Below are 22,879 nucleotides of genomic sequence, written 5' to 3' on the forward strand. Positions count from 1 at the left end.
ATTAGTCACTGTTTGGCAAAGGCACACCATTCACTAGTTTTATCCATTTTATATTTGAGTCTGGTGTTATCAGTTAGGAGATCTGAATCACTTTATTAACACATACCTGACCTCAGCCAAACATGTCCTTTCTCACAATTTTCCTCATGTCTTCTCCTATTAAGAGTCCTGGACAAGGAAGGACAATATTTGTTCACACTCCACTACAAAATAAATGTCAATAGTAGTCCAAGCTGTCACCATTGATTTCCTGGAGTTTTGTCTATGTTTCACTTGTGGAAACAGACAATGGCACTATATATGGAGAAAAAAAACACTGGATAAATAGCATTAAAGCAAGTAAAGTTTGGAGAGTTTGAGGAAAACCAAAACAGCTACTGTCCACTCCTGCATTCCCCAGCCAGCTGCAATTACCTCTCCAGAGCAACATTTTACAGGCAGCTTTTGGTTCTTGTTTACTGGGATGAGTGCTCAAATCACACATCACCTCTGCTAACTAGGGACTCCCCTCCATGCTGTCCTTCCTCAGTCTAGATTCCTAGAGTTTCCTTCCAAAATCCAACATTGTATTGCTATTGAGTGTTCTGCTCTAACCTCATCATTTCCACTGGAGTGGTTAATTGATCACAAAATGCACAGGAGAAAAGTGGACAAGCTCTATGCAATACTACTACTGCTTAGTACCTGCTCCAAAGACTCTTGTCTACCTGCTTATCTAAGGTTAGACCTGCACCTTTGGCCCCAAGGAAACAAGGAATGCCGTGCAGCCACAACTGATCCATCTCTGCAATTTCTACTCTTGCCCTCCTTACAGTTTACAGCAACCCCTCCCCAACAGTGTTTTACGCCCCTCCATCTTCCACACTTCAATGAAATCATGTGGGATCAAAATGCTCAACCTAAATTGAAACATTTTGTTCCGATTTTATTATGAACAGTAAAGCCATATTAAACACAATGAAGTTCTTTCAAAATGGGAATTTGTAACATTTCTTTGGGGAAGCATCAAAATGAGATGAGTCAGCACCACTGGAGCATCCTTCCCCAATTCTCTTCCAAAATGAAATTTCAGCAAAAGATCATAGGACATCCCAATACTGACTAACCACAGCTCACAAAGGGAAGTGGTGGAACAGAACATAACATATTCCTAAATACTCTATGCAACCAAGTCTAAGAGAAGGCACTTCTTATTGAAGCATACTCCTTTATAATCGGCACTGCTATCATATAAGACAAGAAGAGCTAGCTAACAAAACTGGATTAGGTCGTGCTGTTACTGATTTTTGTCCTCTGAACATTCTGTTGCTTGAACAGGCAAAAGCTACATCTGACCTAACTCATCCCAGACATCAATACAAGGTACAGAGCAGCAGCCTCCTTAAGGGAGCCCTGCTAGGCAAGTTCAGGAAATACAGGTCTCTCAACAGGCTGCCAGATGGGAAACCTGCCTCAGAAAAGCCACAGTATTGCTCTGTTCCAGCTCTCCTCATCTGATGAGCAGCCCAGGTAATCATGCCAAGTGAGGTCATACCCATTTTTAGCTCTTACAACATCCTGAACCTCTGAGCTGGTGTGGGATAGCACTGGTCCTACCTGACTTGCCCCAGTCAACATGGGACTGGGGAGCTCCCTCTGCTAGAGTAGAAGGAAAGCTGGACCACTGAAGAGCTCTTGAGAGCCAAGCAGAGCAATGTGGACAGCAGCACCAACACAACTGAAAAGGGATCACTTCACTATTGATACCCATGTTTACAAGTTTCCAAGCTACAAGTGAGGCATGCCAGCATCAGGAGCTATATTTTAGGAACATTAGTTGCAAGGCAGGAATCTGCTCCCACAGGCTAGCTGTCCTCAGTATAGCTGCTTTCCTGAGCATCCATTTATTCTCTCCATATTTATGAATAAGCCAGGGGACAGGAAGCATTTTGCATCTCCCAGCTAAGCCTTACTTCAGTGAGCCCCTTTAAACAGCCAGTGAATAGCACTAGGTACTCTGGAAAGAAATTAAAAGTATGTTACATTGGGCTCCTGCAGTGTTTTGCCTTTGGAAACATTTCTCTCTCCACTGACCTGGCTCCCTAATGAGGCATGTAAACTAGGGAATCCCCCCAGCAAGTGTGCTTGCTTGCAAAGTTTGCAAAGGGAGACACCACAGATACCCGCCTGGCCTGTCTGTACTTCTGACCAAATTAACTAGCATCACCACAGGTCAGAGAGGAATTAAAGAAACAGCATTGGCAGGAGCAGGTTTAACACCCCAAGCCTATTAGCAGAGGGAATGCAGCATTATTGATTCCAGCCCCTGACCTTGAAATGATGTAAATAAGAGTGCAGCAACCCTACAGAAGTTGTTGCAAAATAGTTATAGCATCGCAAGCAGATTAAAAAATACAGTCAATATACATACTTCCCCAGATGCTTGTTTATTATTATGCAAGACATGTTTATTATGCAAAATGATAGAGCAGGAAAGAAAAGCAGAGAAAAAGAAGATACAAAGACATATTTAGCTTTTAACACAATGGTTTTTTTCAATGTTGTTTAGATTTTTTTTTTTATTGTGCATAATCATTCCCTTATTAGCAGGAATCTTTGAAGTGATTCAAGCTCTAATTTCAGGATTTCAAACTCACAGTTTTATACTGTGAAACCATACCAAGCTCTCGTAAGCGACCCATTTTTTTCTTCTGTATTCTGTATCTCTGCTAGGGCTTCTCAGTCTTTCCAATAAATTATGTATCACGATTTGCCATTTCAAAAATAATTAGAACTCCGAGTTAAACAACAAGGAATATCTGAGCGCAGTACATTTTAGAAGAGAAGTGTTATGCACTTGGGGCAAGACCAATCCCAGCTGTAACACCACTGAATTATACATATCATCGTATTGAGAGCCACAATTTCAACATACTTGGAGGGACTGGGTGGGCCTGTGGAGGCTCTACAGCCCCATGAGCATCTGCTCCAGCATAACCAGGTTCGCCTTTCAGGCAAAACACTTAGTAGGCATTTCCTTCCCCACATCCCTGTGGGGTAACAGAAAGAGAGAGCGCCAAATACGAAGAGAGAAGGAGCCAAAGAAACAAACTCCACAGATAAAGGTCATACGGGAGCAGGAATTAATTTGGTGGTGCAACTATTAACTCCAGACAGAGAAAGGAGAGCGTGTTCTGTGTCTTCGCCCCTTATGATTAAGCTGTAAACTCACTAGAGCACAACGTACCTCTTTATTGTGTGTTTTCCTCTCCTCTGCAACAACCACCCTTTGCTCTCAGCTTCCCAAGCACTAAGACAGGACAAGCACTACCTGCTGCCCTTCATTCATTCTACGCATTTTTACTTTAGCATAAGATGCTAACAGTGGATCCTCAGGAGAGTCATGTCAGCCCCCAGGAACATGTGCTGATAAAAACCTTCATATGCCATCAGGGAATTTCCTGCTGCTACGTTACAAGAAGTCAATTGGGAACACACTAATGACTCTGCAAGCTCACTATAAAGACAGCATTTTGCACCCTACTGTCTGCAAAGGCAGGTGCTCAGCCCAAGACCTGATTTTCCTGCCTACTAAGCACCAAATTCCCCGCAGATCTCGGATGTAGCAATAAGCTAGTCTGGGGAAAAAAAAAAAAACCCAAACAAACAACCAAAACCCCCCAGGTATTTAGTGTAATTAAACAAAGCGCAAAAGTAATAAACATTTGCTTCCCAACCAAGGAGGCTTTGGCATCCAACGCACTTAGGCCTTTGAAGCTGGCTAGAGTTGTATGGTTGGCTTTAAACCAGCAACCCAACTCCACACTGTCCCTCTCATCCCTATAAAAGAAGAGATGAAGAAACTCATTGCTAAAGGTATCAAGGTAGCTGAACACATCAGAAGGTCTTCCATGTTTCTGCAAAGACCCTTCTCATCAAGTTTGGCTTTAGAGGTCCCGAACTCAGCCCTGCTTCTGTGCTGATCAGCACTAGAAAGACATTTTCCCAAGGGCTGGTTATTCTAAACCCATTAATTCAAGACCCCATTGGCACAAACTCAGAAGGAGCTGGCACAAACCGTGTCTGAGACCAGGCTGATAACAGCCTGTGGCTTGATCAAGAGCACAGTACGTCAACCAAGGTCTCAGCTGATGCGCACAGATTAAATATCACCAAAAAAACAAACAAAAAGAAAACAAGCCTACAGTGATGATGTGTTCAGTTATAGCCACAATCTGGGTTCAAAAGAAGGGAATTTAAACCACCCAGAACCCCCCATTTCCCCGGACAGTTGCATTTTATCTGAAAGCAGACCTGGGTTTGAGGATATTATTACAAGTCCTAGCAGGGCTAGACCTGGGACAGACAGAAGGGGAGGCAGCCAAGCAGCAGAAAAGGTTCATTTATCAATGGATCTGCATGAGTGAACAGTATCTGTAGGGAATGTTGACCTATTTTTTTTTTTTAAGAAATCACTCGGAAAAGGCTACTTTAAAAAAAGCAGGAAAAAGGGAAACTGGTCTGAGGCAAAGCAAAGCTATAGGTTAGGGTCTGCTAAGCAAAAGAATAGGGATAACACATTATTTGGTGCGGGCAGCAATCGGGTCCAGGCAGCATGGCCAAGGCCCTGCTCGCCTCAGAGAGGAACAGACTGTCAAGTCCCACCAAAGCAATTCTCCAGCACAATATTTGAGACTGACTCAGTCATGCCAAATGTTGTCCTGAAGCAAGATCCTGGCCACACAAAGAAAGCTACAGCATCCAAAAGAGACTGCTTGTACAGGCTGAATTCTTCTCAGCCATGTCCAGTTTTCTTACAGGACAACCGGCCTCATCCCTTCTCTTTGATGCTGTGAGTGGTTTGAACCACACTCCCTGCTCTTAACAGGCTTTATTCACAAAATTTCTTTTTTCTTGCCTTAGGGTCTACTCTGAAGCACGGTGAACTCATTAATTCACTGCTGTAAGACAGAGTCACCATCAACACAAGAAGAAAATGAGTCCAGCAAGCTCCATCTCCCTGGATTAGAGATGGACCAGTAGCATCCATATACTGCAAGCAGAAACCTTGCATGTTGTTAGTGAAATAAACAGTTTAACTCTAATTTCTGTGTTGAACCTCATGAGTTCATGAGGTTCAACAAGTGGAAGGTCCTACACCTGTGCTGAGGCAAACCAAGGTTTCAACGCAGGATGGGGGAATGACATAATTGAGAGCAGTCCTGCTGAGAAGGGCTTGGGAGCACTGACTGATGAGAAGCTCAACATGAGTCAACAATGTGTCCTTGCAGTCCAGAGGGCCAACCACTTCCTGGGCTGCATCAAAAGATTTATGACCAGCAGGTCAAGGGATGCGATTTTCCCCCTCAACTCTGCTCTCCTGAGACTCCATCTGGAATACTGTGTCCAGTTCTGGAGTCCCCAACATAAGGAGGATATGGAACTGTTGGAATGGGTCCAGAGGAGGGCCACAAAGATGTTCGGAAGGCTGGAGTACCTCTGCTATGAGGACAGGCGGAGAGAGTTGGGGTTGCTCAGCCTGGAGAAAAGAACGCTCCAGGGAGACCTTATAGCGCTCTTCCAGTACCTGAAGAGAGCCTAAAAGAAAGCTGCAGAGGGACTTTTTACAAGGGCACGTAGTGATAGGATGAGGGAGAATGGCTTTACATTGGAAGGGGGAAAATTTAGATTAAACATTAGGAACAAATTCTTCACAATGAGAGTGGTGAGGCACCAGCACAGGTTGTCCAGGGAAGCTGTGGATGCCCCATCCCTGGAGGTGTTCAAGGCCAGGTTGGGCAGCCTGATCTAGTTGGAGGTGTGTCCCTTGCCCATGGTGGGGGTGTTGGAACTAGATTATCTTTAAGGTGCCTTTCAACCCAAACCATTCTATGATTCTATGTATAATTAGTTCAGACAGAACTGAATGCCAGAAGCCATGGCTTGTAAAGAAGTCGACTCACTGGCCATCATGGTGCCTTCCCTTAGCCTTCCCTGATTAACCTTCCTATTAATGCAGACACACTTACTTGAAATAAAGAGGCCCCATTAAACCGCCCTCATTTGAACACATGTATGACCTGGTGTCTCTTAGAAAACTTAATATGACTAAAAGATGCGTTTCCAGGACGTATGGTCTTCCTGCTGCCCACCATTTTTTGGCATCTCCGTCCCACCCTTTTCATTGTCTCACTACTGCTAGCAACAGACCCTTTTCCTCTGCATTGTCTCTAATCTCTCAACTGTCATAACATCACGTTTCCAACTCTGCATTTCTTTTGCCTGAGCTCCACACCTTTCCCTCCCTTGCACTTTGTTCAGAAAATGCTACCCCCTCATTGCTCCAAAAAGACCCACCCAGGCTGGTTGTGGCTGTGACACGCTGCTTTTCTGCAGTCTTCATTTACAGGGCACCAGTGGAACAAGGAGCCTCGGTGCCAGGCCAGGTCCCCTTTTTGCCTAGCACTGCATAGACACAAGGCAAAACATCAGTCCTGACCCCCTTAATATGTGCCTAAAGGGATGCATGCACAAGAACGCAGTACCACACCATGTTTGGTGTTACTTTTAGGATTCTGATAGGTTTATGAAAAGAGGAGGTATTCATTGTTAGTACACCGATGTAATTTATTTAGAAGCAGTCATTTATGTTTACTGGGCTATGAAAGAACAGGAAGCATCTGGCATCCACAGAGATCCAGATTGATCTCTCTGTCTCTTCTTGACATGCTGCCAGTTTTGAGACCTATCTCACAAGGCACACTAACACATTCACTTGCTGTTTTCTACCCTGAACCACTGGGGATACAGAATTTTGTCACCTCCTGAAACAAAAGGGGGAATCCCAACCATGTCAGTGCTTTAAAACTCATCAGGAATGAAGGACGATAGGTGCCAAAAGTTAGGAAACACTGTGTAGGAGCAACTTGGACTGTTGTCTCTTCAGAGGTCTATCTGCAATCTCACGCACCCTTTTTAAAGCAAAGTAAATGCCTAGACGAGAGCAGAATTGCTGCACTGTAAATTTACACAAAGGCAGATGAGATTAGAATCTCAGCTAGACACTTTAAAGATATCATAACTACAGAAATGAGAAGTATATTATTAACTATCACTTTTTACTATGTAGGACTAGAGCAAAGTTATTTGAAGCATAAAAAATTCTGGCAAAGGGCTGCCATATTTAATAAATCACTGAATCAATTATTCACTGTGAAAATCAATTACTTACTTCAAATGAGAATCTTATGAATAACCTCATGCCCTTTCATGCCATCTAAGAAAGTTATAGGGGAATTAGTCAGTAAAAAATGCCTCACTTATCTTTTATGTGCATTAAAGAGACCACACAAATATATGGCAATTCTGCTCTGCTGAACCACTCCACCAACAGAATAGCCCAGAATCATTTTAATGAAGTCAGCGTATTGCTGTGGATTAACACTGCAGACAAAAGCAGAGTATGACCCATCGAGGGACACCTATGATCGGTTATCTGGGCACAATTCAGAAACAAGTCCATTCAGTACATGCCATTTCACAAGTGTGAAGTCAGAGTATAACCAGCCAACCACACAACTCCTTTTAGAACATGACCTACATTAGGAAACTACTCAAAGGAACACAAAGTATATCTTCACATGTCAGGAAATATTGCCACAAATCTCCATGGAGACATGTTAAAGTGAATATTGCACGGCCTTGCTGCAGCTCCCCACATTCCTGTTTTTAAATGCTTGCTGATACGTGACCGTTTTCATAAATGCTGCAAGTCCCAATGCAGCATCCTCCCTCCCACCTACAAAACCAAACCACTCCAGGACCCCAACAGTGCAAAGTACTCACTGAGCTGTAGAGATATCCCTCAGCGTTCATGGCAACATACAGACCTGCCTTCACCCCTTGAATTGCCACCACGCGAAGACCCACAGGAATTAGATTGAAAAGGGCTGCAAAAGGAAAAAAAAGCAAAGGTTATGGAGACATCACCCTGCATGGCTACTGCTGCATTTTGTCCCAGGGCCAGCCCACCCCATATCTGACTTTTAATGAAAGAACTCGACTAGAATCAAAAGTCCTGCTCCCAGCCACAGGAAAGATCAGCAGCTGTGGGGTCAATGTTAAAAGCAAATTTTTAAAAGTACTGAAATTGGCTGCCTCCAGAAGCCGTAACACACCCACCAGTCTGTCTGATCACTGCCTTTGCAACGCCACGAGCTCAAATGTGCTCTCATGCTAGTGCATCTCAATGGCCAGCTGAGCTGTGCTAACGGCAAATGTACACATCTTCTCCCGTGGCAAACACAACACAACTTAGTTTAGCTCCCAACGAAACAGATTTGAGCATAGTCACACTTTCCTGCATTTGCCATATGCTAGAAGAGCACACAGACAGCGACCACAGACAGAAGGATGCAAATTAACTTGACTGTGTGCCTGCCCCTGTGATCCCTGCTGTCAAAGGAATGAAGAAGCTCATGAAAAGAAACTGCTCCTCTCTAGGACCAGAGCACTGCTCCTCATTCAGAAGCAGTACTAGATAGGACAGATGGAAGATGACAAGATCTTTCAATATTCAGTTTTACTGCTATCTTATTGATTAAAGCATTGCAACCACTTTGTCCCAATTACTTCATTGCTTGATTCCAAGTAGACCCTGTATCTCAGTGGAAGTTCTTTCATGTGAGCACACACATTAATGTATAGTCAGGCTTTTACTACATTTCTAACAAAAGAGGCCTAAAGAGGAGAGGACTGTCACTGTCGATAGACTGAGCATTGAGGCACTAGCATGGCTTTGTTTCCACTGAGATACCAGCTAAGAGTACCCAGATGTTGTAGGGCTCCTTGTGCTTCAGCTTCCAAAGAGCAAACCACATCCCATCCCCTGGAGCTCACACTACAGCAAAATAGGCAAGCGTTGGGCAGAAACATGACCACAAACACAATAGAAATGCTTCATTCAAGGTCTTTTCCAACGCACCTGCCCTGAAACAAGAATATTTTTTCTGGTTCCCTAATGATGAAGTCAGACTGCCCCTTCCATATTCATGAAGTAATTCTCATGGCTTTTTAACAAAAGCTGGCTTAAAATGGGTAGAGTGTAGAGGAAAGTGTGAGTGACAGAGCATACAGCAAGCCATTCCTATTTTCCACCTGACTGTTAAGGACATCATCCTCTAGCTGATTCATTTTATAGATCATTTATTAAGTTTTATGCCTGACACATCACACTGGACCAAGAACAGCAAAGAGGGGTCTTCACTTAACAGTTGTGGGAGAAGCAGTCCTCTTTCTCATCGTGCCACCTCCCAGCCTCTCCTTCCCCGGGAGATGGATCACTGCTGAGTTAACATTAGGATAAAGCAGGTTGTGCTGAAATCTTTTATATAAAATGCTCCTCAGGTCAGGCTAGTGTTAATCCTAGCATGACTGGAGGAAATAGAGTCCAGTTCAATATCAACCCCTCATCCCAAGGAGACTGGTTAGATGTACATATGCCAGGTAATGCATGGATTTAACAAAACCACAAGATGCTTCCCAAGAGCCTTGCTCACGTACCACCTGTGAATTATTTCAGAGAGGTGGAGACGTTAGTGTGTTTTAATTCCTTCCCAAAGAAAAGAGTTTATAGCCAACATGGAGAAAAGGGAGGAGGGGTAGGAACAGAAAAGAACTGAAATTATGGCTTGATTCTTTCCTTGCAGCCAGTGATTCAGACTACAAAGCCTGAACTGAAGTCCCAGGAGTTGCACAACTTCTAGAAGAAAAAGCAGGGCCCAAAGGATACGTAAAATGCCACGGAAAAGTGGCTATGTTCAATTTGAACTCTCAGTGGATTTGATTAAAGGTCAGAGGTGGATACATTTTCAGAAGTAAAACTTGAAAAAAGCACAGGAGACAAAGCCACTTTGCTCAAGAACTCTAACAGGTGCCCTCGGATGAGCTGGTTGCAGAGCTGCCTCCACGAAAGGGATTCGTAAGTGCTATTTGCAAATGGAAGCCCTTATTTGTCACTTAATTCCCAAGAAATATTGTATGACTCCTCGGTGAAGCAGCCCAAGTCTGGTGAAAACAAACCTATCCTCAGGCCCTTCTCATGCCTTTAAGCATTATATTCAGTAAAATGTCGGTGTGTGCTGAAGTCTCACCAAAGCTAGTGCCTATATTTATGTAATCTTGTGGGAGAACGTCAACACATCTATATGGCAAATGATGTCCATCCTGGGTACTGGTCTGTGAACAACCGGAATCAAGGATGGTGCTACTTTATAGTATCTCCAGAGGAGATACTACTCAGCATTAAAGAGCTGTGTTACAGCACAGTTCTACTGTTGAAAAGCTCAGTAACCAAGTCAAGCTTACATTCCTATCACTTTCTAACTACCATGAAGGTCTAAAATCCTCTGCAATTAACAATCCTATAAGCAATTCCCCTTCCCTATTCCCACCCCCTGCTTCCCCCTACAAACTGAAAAATGGAGCATATTACTGCTAATAATGAAACAAAATGGGCATCATCATTCATTCCCTGCAGCCAATTTGTCTCGCATAGAAAACTTGTGACAGACCATTCAAAGCATTCATTAGGCAGCATGGTGATAATACCCAGAATTACCAGGAGAATAGTTCCACTTGGAAGCACCCACATGCCTCCAAATCTCTCTTTCCACCCGTGCACGAGAAGGGAGCACAGGAACAATCCTGTTGTGCTGCATGATACAGTAGCAAGACTAACATGACTTCCCATACTCCCCAGGACCCTGCTAGAAACACCCATAGTCATGGCTTTTAGGCATGGCAGAACATCTTCCACAACATACTGCTGAGTGGGGGAGCAAGAGGGCAGGTAAGCAGGAGGACACACATCTGATATCTGAAGTTGTTCAAGTCTTTGTTTGTCATGCTTTCAAATAAATATTTCATCTTGTTTTGGAACAGATTTCCAGGTTTATAAGCTTCATTGTAAGCGTAAAAATGGGGGAGGGAGGGAAAGCCTTCAACCATCCTTGAAAGCAAGATGTCTCATTTATAGTCAGGAAAAAATCCTGGTTAACATGTAACAGATTTAAAAATGGGGAAGGGGACTTGCTGTGGTACAGTAGGACTAGCCACAGCGTGTGCTGATGTGGAAAAGAAAACAAACAATGCTTTTAAAACTTCCTCCACTGAAAATGATAAAAATGCCATCTGCAATTGCATGGTATGGGCATGCTCTTTTACTTCATGGGCAGATGAGAAAAAAAATTCAGACACTGAATATTTCTGCGTATTTTCTTTCATTACTTTTAAACAGAAGATTTACACATGATCCTGCTTATCGATGATACTACTTTTAGCACGTTCCAGTCCTGAACCCCTTGGGCATGAGCACATTCACTGTTATGTTATGGCAGTTTATCAGCTGCACAGCATGTTTTTAAGAGCTAAATGCATACCTGGCTACAAGTCTGCACTAACTTACACATGGAAATGTATGAGTAAAGCAAAACATGCCACATAGAAGAAGAGGTCCATATGCTCAGCTGTAAGTAAGGTCCATATGTTCAGTAGTAAGTCAGAGGAGCAAAACTAATTTACACCTGGTGATGTGTTGTGTAGCAGGACAATTGTGCTGCACGTAATGAAGAACTAATGGAGGACACAACAGACAACAGCAGTCTTGGTGCACCATGGGATGGGGAGGTTTAAAACCCTAAGGGAAGCGGAGAAGACAGCTAAGATGATCAAGAGGCTGTGACACAACATATATGAGAGAAGGAACTGAAGAAACTGGGTTTGCGTAGCTCAAAGAAGTGAAAGCCAGAGACAGACTCTTCTAAGGAGAACACAATGAAAGGACAAAAGGCACTAGACAAAAGCTTCAGAAATTACAACTGGATATAATGACAATGAGAGCAGTGGAGCACTGGAACCGGAGAGTTTATGAAGATACGGAATAGCTCATTCCTGGAGACATTAAAGGGCTTTAGGCAGCTGAAGGTAACCTCGCTCCATGTGTGATGTTGGACTGGAGACTTCCAGAGTTTTCCCTAGTATTAATCGTTTCTTGCTTCTGGCTGCAAAGCCCCCCAAAATATCCTAGATATGCTGGGCTATTTCCACTTGGTCAGTAAAGTTGACCTATTCTTTATGTTCACTTGCTGAGGCTTTTCAGATATTCAGCAGAATTATACGGGCAAACGAAGTATAGTTTCTCTCACAATGAAAGGGCATTAACCTGCCCAGCCCAGGAAAGAACATTAATGATGCAAGCACAGACAGCAACAGTCAGCCCTGAAAAATACATCTGAGATCACACAAATTGGAAGGAAAAGATACTGTCCCAAATTCAGCTTCATATATAGCACTACTAAGAACACAAACAGGGGCCTTGTACACCATGAAACTGCGCTCCAATTAAAAGAAAATTCTTCATATATGTCAATGCAAGTAGGCAGAGAATCTGTCTTCTTGCTTACATTAAGATGGCATGCCTTTAACTGCATGGAATAAGGAACAGATGTCCCAAGCACTGTTTCACGGGAAGCTGGCTGGCTGCCCATTCAAATGCCATTAGAACTTGGATTCTGGGCTTTTTTTCTCTTTTTCTTTAAGTGAAAGGAGGTGGAAAACAAATGCCATCAGCCGCTCAAGAATACACATAAAATGGGCACCAGATAATTAATTTAAAAATTGCTTAAATATTAGCAGTTCCTCTTAGATAAATAACCAGATTTTTATTAGAACTTTTAATTGCATCAGACATATCTGAGGGACATGTCGTGTCTCATTTTAAATGTTTATTTTTCCAGAGTAAACCAACCTAATGTATTCCATGAAAATTAAGCTTCCTTTCATAATGCTAATTTAAATAATCAGTGTGTGGCTACAGAATGCAGAGCCAATGTATGGGAACACTGTTCACCGTGTATTCAACTGTGCTAGGATGACTTCTGCATGGAGAATAGATGGTCATCCAGGGTGGGAAGGATCCTGCTGTGGCCATTAAGACTGCCTTTCTCTGCCAGTGGATGTTAGTTAACCAACGCTTCTCCTGAGACAGGGAGATACTATTTATCTAGTCCTCATTTCATTTTCAAGAGCCAAATGTTATCAGGTTGGATTTTATTTTCTCTTTTGATATTCCCTGAGATCAGGGGATGGGAAATACTTTGGCTTCAATCTCCTACCAAAAACTTCACTAAACTTTCCAAAATAGCCCATGACTTTGAGCAAGTGGCTTGGCACACTTCAGCTAGATACCTCCTGTCCCACCAAGCTGCCAAGGCAGCGCTGCCATCTCACCAGATAAATTTATGCTCTAGAAGTGTCCTTCAGCCCAATTATTTCCAATTCAGAAGGCTGGGTAGAAGTGGCTCACAAGCACTCAGCACCTTGACAAACTGACCTCTACCATTTCTAATGGGATACATAAGTCTGAGGCCCAGCCTCAGTCATGGGAATGCAGGAAGCTCGCATGTACCCACTGAGGTTAAGCCAGCAGCAGTTTCCCTTGTCTCTGTGCCAGCCTGAAGCATTGCAGATGTGCTTTTACATTTTATTCTCCTCTGCTGCTTACCTAAATTCATCTCTGCTTCCACTTAAACCCATTACATTGTTGTTCAGTCCTCACTGATAGATGAGGGTAATGAATCCCTGTCATCTCTAGCAGCTCTTCCCATGTCATTGACAAATAGACCTCCAATAGGACTTTCTGAAGGCTGAGAACACCCTACATCATCTTTCTTTAGGAAGAAGCAGATAATCCAACCCAACACTGGCTCATTACTCACTGAAGCCCACTGACCTCATCACATGTGTTGGTGCCTGCCCGAGAATATCACTTCTTTGAGTTAAAACAAGATTTGTCCCCAAACTAAGTAGGTTCCATCTAGTACATGGAATTTACTTTCATCAATGCTACCACACAGATCAACTTCTGTTCGTCTCTAGTAACAACTGGGAAGAAACCTTTCATACCAGACAGGCTAGATATGGTGTCCCTTCAGCAGCAGCACAGGTAGCTCCAAACCAATATAAGATGGCCTAAATCAAGACTTAAATCCTACTACTGTTGATGCAGTTTTGGGAACCAAGGATCTCAGCTTACTACTGCCCCCTCAGAAACGTCAATCCTGAGGCCTATTAAGTGAAGAGATGCTGTAGAAAATATCCTGCACCTTTTTTTACCTTTCTGAGAAGCTTTAGTATTAACCAAACAACTTCTGCAAAAGAAATACTAGGTACTGCTTTCTATTTGTTTAAATTAATACAGCTCCTGCACGCGAGCATCACTTTTAAACCTATATAGCTCTGCTGCATTTTACCGTCCTTTGTTGGACAGCATGAATCCAATCTCTTGAAACACAGTTTTGGAAGAAAGCTTCCTTTGGAAAGGTCATTTGATACTCTCAGCCTTGACACTATCCTCAAAGCATTAGATATCAGTGAACAGCTGTTTTTCTCCAGCCTGGAAATTCCTGATGCTTGCTGAATTTTTCAGGATGAAATAGGGAAAACAATTTTATCCTATTCTCCTTGGAGAGAGAATTCCCCGTATCCTTTACCCACGTGGCATATGTATAAATATAATCTCCTTTCTCTTCTGGCAGCAATTCAAATCATGGGTTTTATTCTCCACCCCACCCAGATGGCAGTTACAGAATCGGGGCGGGAGGGAAGAAGATCGGAGAGAAAACATATGAAATTATACAAGCAAGATTTAAAGGGGAACGACAGATAGAAAAAATGTGCAGAAAACAGCTGGCTTCTTCCTAATTTGATCTCTTAAAAAATAAAGCTGCACAAGTGAGACCCACTAGGTGATGTATTTGATGGTAATTGGGTTGCAAAACAGGCTAATTTTTCTTACTGTAGTCACTGTTTTCGTCCTTGGTCCCATCAATTGTACCATCTGGGTGCATCTGCAGGAAGTATTCCTGCTGGCTGAATAACCTTGTCACAATTCCTTTCAGCTGGGGTTCTGTAAAAGAAAAAAAAAAAAAGTTAGATATACCAAACATGCAGCAAGTAGCGAGAGACCCAATTTGTTTGGACCCCATTAAGCCCTGAGTAAATATAGAAGAGCGTAGCAGGTAAGACAGCTTTCTGTGATTCCTTTCAAGCATAGTTGTAAAATATTCATACAAACATAAGCGTACAGGCAAATAAAATTGAGATTAGATGAGCGAGTAAAATGCAATGCATAGTTGTTGCAGTAGAAGGTAATAGATTTATGGAACACTGCTTTGCTGAAAGTTACCTACCAAATGAAAATCTGTAGACAGCTTATATATACTAAATATGCCACTCGTTCAGAAGAATATTTGCTAGCAGTGTTGCAAAGAATATGCTTATTGTTTCTCATTCTGCTTGTGAGGCCAACTACCTTGCCTTCTGTAAGGCTGATTCACTACCATGCAGTTCCAGTTTTACACCAATGAAAATATCTCTAAATCAATGGTACTATAGCGGTGTAAAACCAAAGTAAATGGGTGCTGAATCAGACTGCATGAATCTAACTGTGTTGGGACTCAGGGAGCAAAACCCTGAAAGGAACAGATGCAGACACCTCCAAAAATGACCTTAGAAGCATTTACAGGCACCTTTAAATGGCTCTGTTTTAAAACCCTGCATGTTCCTCCCTCCCAAAATACATGCTACATAATCTAGGAGATGAAAATCACTCTTTGCCTCTAGCAGGGTTCTTTCCCAGCCTATGTACATCATAAATGAGCCTTGGATTGGCTAGTGGCTTCCCTACTGGCTCTGTAACATTTTGTACCTGTGCTGAGCAGAAAGAAAAAATACAAAAAAAAGCAGAAATAATTTGAACTTCGCACAACAAAGGTCTGCAGTGCTACTGCCTGTCCCCCTACCATCCAACTGATCAAACAAGTTAAGTGGTCAAAAATAAACTCAATTTTCATCATGCCAGTCTTAAAATTTGTCCCAGGTATTGCTTCCAGAAAGCAAGCTAGCTGGCCACACACGAACAGACACGCTAGCTGGACTGCAGACATCTTCCTTGTGTGACAAGAGATTTTAGTTTTATGTGACCACCCACCAAAAGTAAATAGATAAGACCTAGTTATTGCTAGCCCAATAGACAGGAAAAATTCCAGCATAGCATACCAAAATATCATCAGCCTCCCATCTTTCGTGCCTCTAGTGAGGCTGTTTAATAAGCCATAGTCATTACATAACTCGGGTCACGTTGTGCGTTAAGTGTTTCCATTAGGAGCCCCCACCTCGTAACGATTTTGCATCACACTGTACAACTTCCACAGGCTTCTACAGAGGTAAACCACCCCTACAGCAAGCAGGGATGCAGGTGCAAAGGATTCCAGCTTTAGCAATCCCTCCACCAGCCACGGGAGAATCAAGCACTATTTTGTAGCTACAAAAGCCACTGAATAAATTGGCATCAGCTGGTTTCTATCCTCCCTTTAAAAAAGGGATTTCATAGCAACCAAATTGTTGCAGACTGCAGGCAGGCTTTCTCTCAGCAAGACAACACTGGGAGAGTAAATAAGTGCAATTGTACTGGCCATCTACTAAGACCTGACATTGGTCAAGCCAGTATGTCAAACTGAGACTTAAATTGAGCTGAGTGTTTTGCTTTCTTCTTAGTAAAATGAAGTATCTATTTTCTTCAATGCAGAAGTTTGATATAACTTGCTTTTCCAACAAGCACCTCAAAGCCAGAGAAAATGAAAAGCTGTATTCTTGGGCAAAGAGTCACAGGATGGTAGGGGTTGGAAGAGACCTCTGGAGATCCTCTATAGTCCAACCCCCTGCTAAAGCAGGTAATGGCATCACCCCCTTCAAGCCCGTTCCCTTCCTCCCTTATATCTAATACCACAACAGTAAAGGCATTCTCTAATGTGAAAACTATGTTTGAGTCCCTGAATGAGTCTTAGCCTCATTTTTACTCTCTGGTTAAATTTTAATGTTTAAGTACTTTGCACAAAATGGAAGAGCTCCCAGTAGGAAAGATTTAGAAGATGCTCCTGCAGCCTGAGGCTTTCTATGTGGTAGGGAAGGGGGGAGATCTTGTCTTAAAAATCCTCAAGGATAAGAGAAGTGGAGATAGGTGGAGATAAAAAACAACCCTGACCTTTTCCTTGGGAGGATGATTTGGCTACAGTACAGAAGGCCCTTTCCTCTTTCTTCAGGGTGCAAAGTATACTTTGATCATGCAAATAATTTTGGAAGGACATGAAAACCTCTCCCACCGATTTTACTAAATAGCCTATTGAGTGAAATATAGAGCAAATCTGCTCATCATTAGTAGCTTTGTGCAATTTTTATATTTTAGCCAAACAGCATCTAAGATTCCCCAATATCCTCCTGCATCCATGCTACAGATGCAAATCCTGTTGCAGCAGAAGGCTGTCACCATAGTAAAACATGGGGTAAAGCACCAGCATCCCTTTTTGTTACTCATCTGATGTAAACAAAGAGTCAGGTCTGATCCAAGCTTTAACTGCCCTCTTCATAATCCCTGGCTTTTCTATGTCAATGCCTGCCTGTGGACAAGTTGGAGGAGAAATCTTATCTTATATGTGCTTTTTTACCTGACCTGGTTTTGCTGAAGTTTGAGGCTTACGCCCAAACTCAAAGTAAAATTCAGGAGGAGTGAAGCAGAGAGCTCTAAGCAATACACAAAGCCACCACATTCCTCCTGGCCCTAACACAGTCTGACAGCAGCAGTGTTTCTGTCTCTCCCCACTACACAAGCCCTCTTCTGCAGAAGCATGCCGGCTCCCCAGACTCATTTAAGAATCAGTACCAGCAAACTAATGCTTTTTCCAGACACCAAAGGCTAAGAAAAGTACTTTGGAGACATACAGATCTCTCCTTCTCTGATTTCTGCTTCCTACCAGGGAATCTCCTGTCTCAAGTCTGGGCACAAAGAAACATACTGGGATTTGTCATTCATACAGCAAACCACGTGGCTAGAAGGCCTACAGACAAAATTTTAGGTGAAGGCAGCTTTTAACAAGGAACAGGAATTTACCCATCTTTCTCCCCAGAGCTATTACTTGAAGAGGGAACTGTATAACCACAGGACAGGTCTTCTGTTGCTAGCCCAGAGAAAACACTGGGCATGGCTTTTCAGAGACTCCCTACTTTTGTTTTATCACGTATTTTAGCATTGCTTCTTTCCATTTACAGAGCAATTTTATCAGTCTTCCAGCATTGCTATCCCTCATGCTGCAATTACACTGAAAGTCTCAGTTCACAGAAAAATCTCAAAATCACCAGCTATCCTTGACAATTAAGGATCATAGAATACCTTGATAAGCCAGAACAGAAGGCAGAAAAACAATGAAATAGAGAGAAAATTTTTCACAGTTTAGCAATAAAAAAAAAAATAATGAAGAAAACAGCCCTTCCCAGCAGGGAATATTCTCAGTGCTTATTACAGTACTAGGAGGGAAGGAGGGAATTAAAATAAACCCCCACAACTTTGATACTTTTATTTGTCTAACATCCCCTCAATGATACTGCTTCAGACTATAATAGGTAAGAGAAAGAAACAAATTGTAAAAAAAAAGAAAAAAGTGCAGTGCAGATAAGCATAAGCCCTGCCATGATCATTTTCTTTCTAGAATTCAGAGAATTCACCAGTTATCAAACTTAAAACTACTCTCAAACCTCATTCTTCTGCAGCAATAAGGACTCTGATCTTGTTTTTAAAGAAGTACTGCACATTGTACTTTGCATAACAGACCTGGGATAAACCTATTTTTCCCACTAAAGCTCCTCTACACTCTATTCTGCTGTAGAAGCAGCCTTCCCCGCAGAAATGAAGCTGAACTAACACGGACAAGACTTCAGCACCAACTTAGCGTCTCCCTAAACACAAAGTCAAGTACTGCAGGATGCATTTAAGAAAGCAGTTATGACTGCCTTGATCCCAAAGTACCAACTAAACAGAAGAGAATTCCACACAGTATGCACTCTCAGTGCAGACCTTATTCTATTAGGATTCTCATGAGATACAAAATGCGATATTTTTACCCTTACTTTTATAAGCAATTTTGTTATGCTTTAGGAAGCTTACTTTAAGGATGCTGTTCTGGTTGCTCATACACGCTGTTCAGGGCTGGGAGGTGCTAGACAAAGCTCAGTAGATCCTCTCTTTATGCAGGTGTAGTGAGCTCCAACCCTTCAAAAATGGTACTCTCAGAAGATCATAACCACAAAACACCTCCAATAGGAACAGTCACAGTGCAGAACAGAAGAAAAAGAGTAGCAAGGAGCAAAAGTTAAGCTACAGCTCTGTTCCTGGTGTGCAGCATTTGCAAAGCTGGGCAATTTCCCTAGAGTGAAGATATGGTCCTCAGCTGATATGCCTTTTCTTAGAGTAGTCATCCAGTGACTAACCCACCACACATTCCCTGAAAGGCATCCTGCTTACTCCCCTTTCCACAAACCAAACTTACTAGCTCTGTCTGCCTTGCTTTTAACTTTATGAGCCCTTTGACACAGCTGAAACTAACTAAGTCATGATGTGACTGCTAATCTCCTTGTCTCTACTTAAATGGTAATGTGATGCTGCCATTATTCATTTCAGCTGTCCTGCTGCTGAGCTTTAAAGTCATCTCAGTTCATCATCAGCTGCTGTGCTTCCTGCTTTATTGTACAGCTATATTGTGATTTTCACTCTCCTAGGGCTTGCCAAGGACATCATAGGTGCAGGGTGCTCACACATAATTTGGTCTCCAGGAACACACTCGCATGGGATCATGCCCAAATCAGCTACCCCACAGAGTCACATCCCTCAGCCCCAACCCACAGACATTGCTGAAGGTATTTGCTGTGTGCTATGAGGAAAAGAGTAAGAGCTCTGGCAGAAATACTGGAAAAAATGCTTCTTATAAGAAATCTCACTGGCTCTTTAATGACCTTTTCTTTTAGTTCTGCTACGTAAAGTGACTATGGAACTCGCTTGATTAACTGCAAAATTGAGAACACACAAGCAGGATAACTCCCCTTAATGCAGAGAGAACCTGTGAGCTTATGCACCAATGCTGCATTTAGCAAAGCCCTACTGAAGGCACTAACTCTTGCTCATTCTTATCTGCAAAGCAGCAGCACAAACCCCTGGGTGAGGAACCCTGCACTCTAGCAGGCACTGTAGGGTGGCTCAATCTAATCCAAACCCTCTGCTCTCAAGGACCAAGGAATAGGGCACAACACTGATTTCCAGCAGGTTTCCAGGTCTGCCGCGGCCTCTTTTCTTGCAGTTGACAGAATACCTCTCATTACGGCAATACAATTACCTGACGCTGCAGCAAGCCAGACCCCACCTTGCATTGGGCTGGGAAAGATAAAGGAATTCAACAAAAACCTATTCACAGAGGTCACCTTAATCTGAACGCTTGGAGTTAATGGTGGGGATCTCGGAGGCACTTGCTTTCCAATGATCTCTTGAAAAGATGAAGGGCTCAGCAACCTTTCAGAGATTTGAGCCGCTGGCTCCAAGGATTCTTGCAACTCATTGCAATGCTCTGGCAGGCAGGTGTCCACTTGACGTTGCTGGTGCAGAACTGCTTTTCAGTGGTACTCTGTGTGGGTTACGGCATAAACTCTGAAGCTCTGGGGGTTACCATTCTCTGCACAAGAAGCTGCCAAACAACAGAAGCCTCTGCGAGCTCAGACAGCAAGCAGCCATTTCATACCCAGCAACCTGCAATGAGGTAGAAGGAAGGTACCTACTGCCTAATTTTGAGAAACTTGACTATTTGTTCGCCTTTTTTTTCTGCAGCAGGACACTCTCTGATTCAAAGTCTCTGCTTGGTCTTAGCAGAGCAAAGCGGTCAGAGATGCCAGCAACAGGCTCCCAAAACAGCCCCTTTGGTACCTGGTAAGGACATCAGTTTGGCAAAGGGAGAAAGCATCTCTAGCTCAGATCTGAACCACGGCTGGGCATACTGCTGACTCTCTTCTGTATCCGTGCAACAGTTTTGCTGAGGATGTGACTGCAAACATGGGACCTGAAATATATCTCAGGAGCATATTTCTCCTAAATGTTCTTTAAACATTTGTTTAGTGCAATTAAACATTTTAGCCTGGAATTTACACATTACATTATTCTTATTTTCCCCCATTCAGACTGCAGCTGTCATAATGGGAGTTTGATTTATGACTCACCCAACAGCACTCAAACCCTTAACGCACCAAAACTCAAGTCAGACCGTAAACTGCTCCTAATTTACTTAGATTAACTCTACATTTAAAGTCCCACCACAGAAACTGCAGTTCCCCTCCCCTGAAAAGGATGGGTTCCAGAATACTCGATAAGCCAAATACTGCAAACACATGCAGACAGAGAAGGGCACCAAAATCCCTCCTTCAAAGTACAGTATTAATGAAGGCTTGTATTAACTCGGCACAAAATTGCATCAGTGAGCTCCATGCACATTACTATGGTGACAGGCATCGGCACAGAACTCGAGGAGAATGAGAAGATGAAAAGCTGAGGGAGAAAAATGTTGTGGGCTTTTTCCCATCCAAAAGCTGCTAAGTTCTCCAGGGTGTTTAGAATTAAGATGAAGTAAGTGGCTGTTTCCAATTAAATGCATCACTGTCGGCATATGTTTAACAGCCCAACTGAATCTACCTAAACTGGGAATCTCAGGAATAAAGGCACTTGCAGCTGCATTAGGAGCTGCTGCCCTTGAAGACAAGGGCTGTGTTCCCCTAGCCAAACTCCTTCCCCAACTCATCCAGGCTCTGACCACAGGGAAGCATGAGCCTTTAGCAGATGCTGCACACCGGTGTCTGTCACTGCACCTGCAGTGAGTCATGCACAAAGCAGGTTGAAGCCTCCTGAGCCACATGCAGGGATCCTGGAGGACAATCCAACTGTGTCACTCAGATGCAGAGATAGGAAATCCAGCTGCAAAGTGCTGAGCTCCCACGGGAGTCACTGAGTGGAGAAAAGCATGCAGGTAGAGGCAAGCAGGATGTTTCCCAGCCCCTCAAAATGTTTTCCACAGCTTTTGTGGCTAAATTCAGCAAAGCTGTTTGGAGCAGAAGGACATCCTCAAGACTCAAGGAAGCCTACTAGCAGATGGCCAGGATGGACTAGGCAATGTTGCCTGTAGCACCCGAACGAACAGGCAAGGAGAGGTCAAATAAACTGCAAAGCTGAGGGAGGTGAGCAGTGCTATCGGGCATTTGCACTTGGACACCTCCTCAGGCTGCTGGCATGGAGATCACATCACAGTGGGCAACTGCAGCTGCTCAAGCATCAGAAGAGGCTCTGTAGCAAAGCTGTGCATCTATCCCCCTCATGCAAAGCTGCCATGAACCCCTTTGGTGTAGATATAGCCATTCAACTTAACAAACAGGCATATCACCTAGCCCATGAGTAGGATGGAGAGATTTAAACAGACTGACTGATGCTAAGAAATTTATTCTTGAGGTCTGTGACTCCGGGAATGCCAAACAGTTGATCCCAACTCCTTTTCCCAATGATGCAGAATGAAGACCATGCCTAGCTACAGTTGAAAGTGATTACAGGTTTAATGTCATCCTCCAATTACAGAGATTTTATTTTGAGAAGAAAATTACTCTGGGACAATAGGGCTGCATGGCACACTTGTGTATTTACTCACCTCAAGAGCAAATCTCCACCCAGGGCTAATAATTACAGAGAGACAAGTGATGTTTCCAGGATGCATTACATGAAATAACAGGCTGTGCTGACAGGGATGGCCCCTGCATTTGAAGGACAAGCTTCTGAAAATGACATTTCCCTAACTCAGAGGAATGATGGGCTCAAGCCAATGACAGCACTCATCAAAGCAACCGCCTCCTGTCACCATCAGTGAGTCACTAGAGCAGAATGGCACCTTGTAGGCAAAAAGAGCATCCAGAGAGTGATTTCCTTTCCTGTACT

The 22,879-nt window shown here is 43.1% G+C and overlaps 2 protein-coding genes across 4 annotated transcripts in view; one reads left to right on the plus strand and one right to left on the minus strand.

The window, feature by feature from the left end:
* Positions 1–549, plus strand: part of CCDC50 (coiled-coil domain containing 50) — a 272,039-nt gene extending 271,490 nt beyond the window's left edge. The window contains exon 13 of the transcript XR_011338091.1: positions 530–549. The gene's annotated coding sequence lies outside the window, so the exon portion shown is untranslated. The remainder of the gene's footprint in view (positions 1–529) is intronic.
* The window catches only part of FGF12 (fibroblast growth factor 12), a 220,888-nt gene that overhangs the window by 62,426 nt on the left and 135,583 nt on the right, over positions 1–22,879 (minus strand). For all 3 annotated transcript variants that reach the window (XM_069864857.1, XM_069864858.1, XM_069864859.1), the window contains 2 exons: positions 14,834–14,944; positions 7,825–7,928 (listed from right to left, as the gene is read on the minus strand). In XM_069864857.1, the coding sequence (XP_069720958.1) occupies positions 7,825–7,928; positions 14,834–14,944 (215 nt within the window). The remainder of the gene's footprint in view (positions 1–7,824; positions 7,929–14,833; positions 14,945–22,879) is intronic.

The sequence above is a fragment of the Phaenicophaeus curvirostris genome, chromosome 10 (assembly GCF_032191515.1).
Source record: "Phaenicophaeus curvirostris isolate KB17595 chromosome 10, BPBGC_Pcur_1.0, whole genome shotgun sequence".
In the NCBI taxonomy this organism is placed as follows: domain Eukaryota; kingdom Metazoa; phylum Chordata; class Aves; order Cuculiformes; family Cuculidae; genus Phaenicophaeus; species Phaenicophaeus curvirostris.